The sequence below is a fragment of the Orbilia oligospora genome, assembly GCF_000225545.1.
Source record: "Orbilia oligospora ATCC 24927 unplaced genomic scaffold scaffold00166, whole genome shotgun sequence".
NCBI classification, from domain to species: Eukaryota; Fungi; Ascomycota; class Orbiliomycetes; order Orbiliales; family Orbiliaceae; genus Orbilia; species Orbilia oligospora.
This window is the reverse complement of record NW_011645723.1, coordinates 1-4,122: the sequence shown is the minus strand read 5'-3', so window position 1 is coordinate 4,122 and position 4,122 is coordinate 1. Positions and strand designations below refer to the sequence as shown.

The window sequence follows — 4,122 nt, the reverse complement described above, 5'->3', positions numbered from 1 at the left end:
ACTTTATGTACGCCTTACCAATAGAAGAAATGCGAACTATGATTTCATGGACTTTTGAGTGGAATTGCGGGAATAAAATCAATCTTTCGTGAAGGTGGTCTGAAAGATGAGGCGTGGTTTGATACGAAAAAAACCCAATTACATTAACACTTTTGTACAATAGGGAAAAGAGAAAAAACCTCTGCTTCCAGGTACGACACTACACCACTGTACCACACCTCCGTACGGACGCTTCATATTTCTGTGTCACGTCGCACATAGATATCACGTATGGGAGGAATATATCGGTCTTTCTCCATCGCGGGACCGATTCCTAATTCCTTCTTTTATACACTTAAATCCCTATTTTTCTTTTCACCTATTTCTTAAAAATGGCACCCCCACAAGAGATAGTCAACGCTGCCACGGAGCTTTCCAAGATTCTGACGAAACTTGGAGTAGCCCATGCCATTATTGGCGGTGCTGCGGTAAACATGTTAGGGTCGGCGAGGGTTACAAAGGTGAGAACGTTTCCCCGCAGCCGATATTGCTGAGGGTTATCTAGACCGGCTGGATTTGGAAAACCTTGTATATAAATCCGCCGATTGTGTATTTCAGGTAGAACATTCTGGAAACAATAGTCACAATCTAGTTATTTAAATAAACTAAGATGCGAAAATCACACTAACATCGTCCGAGTAAGGATGTCGACGTCCTCGCGGAGGCTGAGGCTCTCCGGCATCGCGAACAACTTCTCGGAAATAGCAATAGATTCAGCATGTCCAACGTACAACTCCTCTACACCAGCGTAAGCCACACCGAGTCAATCGATACAATCGAAGATGTTGCAGTTACGGATTTGAACTAATATTTCCCATCTATAGGAGAGTGGTGTTGTCATACCAATCGGAATCCTTGAGCAAGGCTCCTTCGTCGGAATGCCTGAGCTAGCCAACATTCCGATATTAAAAATCGAAACGAGTAAGTTCTTTAAAACGACTGTATAAATTACTTATTATGAGGAGTTATTAAGTCTAGAAGTCCCGGTAGTCCACCCAGCAATGCTAGTTTGCATGAAGCTTTCAAGATGGAACTGGATTTCAGATTCCACCCGACCACAGTCCGTCCTCAAAGCAGATTCTGACTTCAAAGACATTCTTTTTATGTTGGAATTACTCGCTCAGGGCGGTGAACGAATAGATTTCAGAGGAATTGACGAAGATCGCATTGACAGGCATATGGAGTATTTTCAAAAGCTTCGATCCAAATCCAAACGGGTAGATGAGTTACTGAAGATTGTCCTTGACTAAATAAAGAGAGTCTGATGCCAAAATCCTATGATATGGAGTTAAATTGCAAAAATTTAATCATTATCGCCCGATATGGCTCGTCGTCCCCGGGCAATTCCCAAGCCTCGATTTCCTGAATTGCTATTTTTTGTCTGGCGTTAAATTCCTGTTCGGGTTCAGTCTCCTCCTCTGGTACGTATATTTTCCCGCCAACATTGGGCTCCTTGTAAATAGCTGCTGCGATTAGGATGTGAAGGGAAGATTGTGCTAGGCATCTATCCGCAGCGTCTTCAGGATAGTCCTCCATACATCGAATCAATGAAATGCAATGTTCCGGGAGTTTCGGGAGATACAATTGTCGAGCTGAATCGAATGGTGAGTGGACCAGATCACTGTGACAGCTTGAAAGGTGCACGAGCGATCCTGGTATTAGACGTAGACGGGTAGGGAACCGTTGTCGATCCGCTTCATGAACAAAATGATAGCCTTTCATTCCTAGTGGGCCTTGAGCTCTTGCACCAAGTGGTGGGTCTACAAGCTTGAACCCCATATCTGCATTTTGTAGGAGGCTCACGGCTTCCACCAAACGCAAGTCGTCGACGGCAAAATCATAGACCTATACTCGAGTCAGTCCGACCGTCTTGCCGTTCTTCGCACCGGATAAATAGGAATAGCCAAACTCACACAAATTACTGCCGGATATCCCCAATATAGGTGAACTTGATCCCCCCATTGTGTGAGGTGTATCCCGTGGTCGAGGAGAAGGTTTGTCCCTCGGGCAAAGGCTTTCATTAGTCCATTGGAGTCCATGGGTCCTAGGGATAGCAAGCAAATCTAAAGTCCGGTTCGCTGGTACTTAAGCCGAAATACAGGCTTGGTAGAGCTAATTAGATGTTCCGTTGTCTCGTCACTAGACTCCTCAATTGTGTTGCTTAGGGCAAAAGGTGGTTATTGTTAGCAGTCATGGTTCGGAAGTACTTAGAAAAACCAGTAGCCGGAAAAATACAACAAAAACAATGAATCGCCGTGATAAGGGTTAATAATTAAATAATGATTAATTATTAAAGAATTATTAATTAATTATATGATAATTTTGTCAAGATACGATCACTAGAGGTTACCTTCTACCTGAATAGAGACACTTGTTTTCTATCTAATATTATTAGTTTACCTTCTACGTAATTTTATTAAGAACTAATTTATCTATCACTTGATATTAATATACTTATTTTATTTTATTTATATATATAACTCTATATTTTATATATTTATTTGAACAAAATTAATTTATTATAAATTTATATTTTCATTTATAATTTTTAACAACTTATGAGTTTAGTATAAATATCATATTATTAAATTAAAAATTTATAATATATTATTATTTATTTTTTTATTTAATTTTCTAAATTTAAAAATATCTAAATTTATTAATTATTTTTAAAAAAAATCTAATTATATATATTGTCAGAATACGATGACATGGAAAATAACAGGTTACTTTCTATTTAAACACATATTCATCTTTTATATAGTATTATTAGTTCATTTCTATCTAATTTCACTAGTAATCAACGTATTTTTTATCTAATATTAATGTACTTACTTATTCTATTGTATTTATATATATAAATTTATATTTTATATAACGTGTTCTACCCACTTTGCGCACACACCCAGTTATGCCGCACACTTTTTATATAATTTTTATAATTTTTAATTTAATTTAAATAAATCTAAAGAAAATATAATTAAAATTAAGTTATATTTATTTATAATATATTCAATTTTCAAAAAATTATATAGTTAATATATTTAATTTTTAATTAATTTCTAAAAGCTAGTTATTTACTATAAAATTTTATATTGTGTTAGAATAACTGGGCGGGAATTATGAGATCGCAATCTATTAACTATGTGTATGGGTAGAAAATAGAATGAAGAAGGTTTATAACTAGAAAATCTATTAATTTATAACTATATAAGTTAATAGCTGAAGAATAAAATACATATAAACAGATCTACTGTGCTCTTATATAATAAAGATTGTAATGATTGATTAGTGATCGATTATTATTTAATTATTAACTCTTATCACTATAATACATTACTTTTATTGTATTTTTCTAATTACTAATTTATTTATTTATTTATTTATCATACACGCGTGCAACCTTTCGGTTATGGCAGTTTGAAGAAACTGTTTTAATACATGATTTTCGCACCTCATTTTGATTTTTACACATAAATATAAAATAGATAGTAAACTGAAAAATAGAATGAAATTTGGAAAGTACTTTTTATTGTTATTTTTTATTTTTTGTTTTTATTTTTATTTTGGGATTTTCTTCTTATCCCTTGTGTTTTTTTTTTTTATAAAAAGAACAATGTTATGAATCTATTATTCTTATTTACTTACTTTAATATAATATTTAAGATTTATTATTTATTTCTGGAATTTTATAATCTTATTTTAGATTTTTAGGTTTTTTTATTTTATAAGTAAACTATTTTTTTGATTTTTATTACTTCTTTATATAATATTTGTTTTATTTAAGAATTTTTCCAATAAAATCATACTATCTTTATTAAATAATAAATAATTATAATCAAATTATTTTTTATTTTTAAATTTTTCTTTTAATATCTTTTTTTTTTTTTTATAAAATTGGCATTTTATAATTAAATATTTTAGTATTTATGGTGTATTTCTGTATAAATAATTTTTATTTAAAACCCCAGAATTTGATATTTTAATTAAATAATTGTTAAAGTAATCATATCTGATTTTTAATTGTATTAAAGTTGAAATAAATTTATTATTAAATTTAGTAAAATTTTTATTTTTATTTAA

The 4,122-nt window shown here is 32.1% G+C and overlaps 2 protein-coding genes across 2 annotated transcripts; one reads left to right on the top strand and one right to left on the bottom strand.

Moving 5' to 3' along the window:
* Positions 1-371: 371 nt before the first annotated feature.
* On the top strand, positions 372-1,289 carry AOL_s00166g2 (uncharacterized protein; the record flags this gene model as incomplete). The annotated part of the gene is made up of 4 exons (XM_011127357.1): positions 372-500; positions 683-787; positions 864-960; positions 1,018-1,289. The coding sequence occupies 4 exons, from the start codon at positions 372-374 to the stop codon at positions 1,287-1,289; spliced, it is 603 nt and encodes a 200-aa protein (XP_011125659.1).
* A 25-nt stretch (positions 1,290-1,314) lies between these two features.
* AOL_s00166g1 (uncharacterized protein) lies at positions 1,315-2,078 on the bottom strand (the record flags this gene model as incomplete). Its single annotated transcript, XM_011127356.1, has 2 exons — positions 1,315-1,884; positions 1,953-2,078. 2 exons carry the CDS (start codon positions 2,076-2,078, stop codon positions 1,315-1,317), a joined length of 696 nt encoding a protein of 231 aa, XP_011125658.1.
* Positions 2,079-4,122: the final 2,044 nt, after the last annotated feature.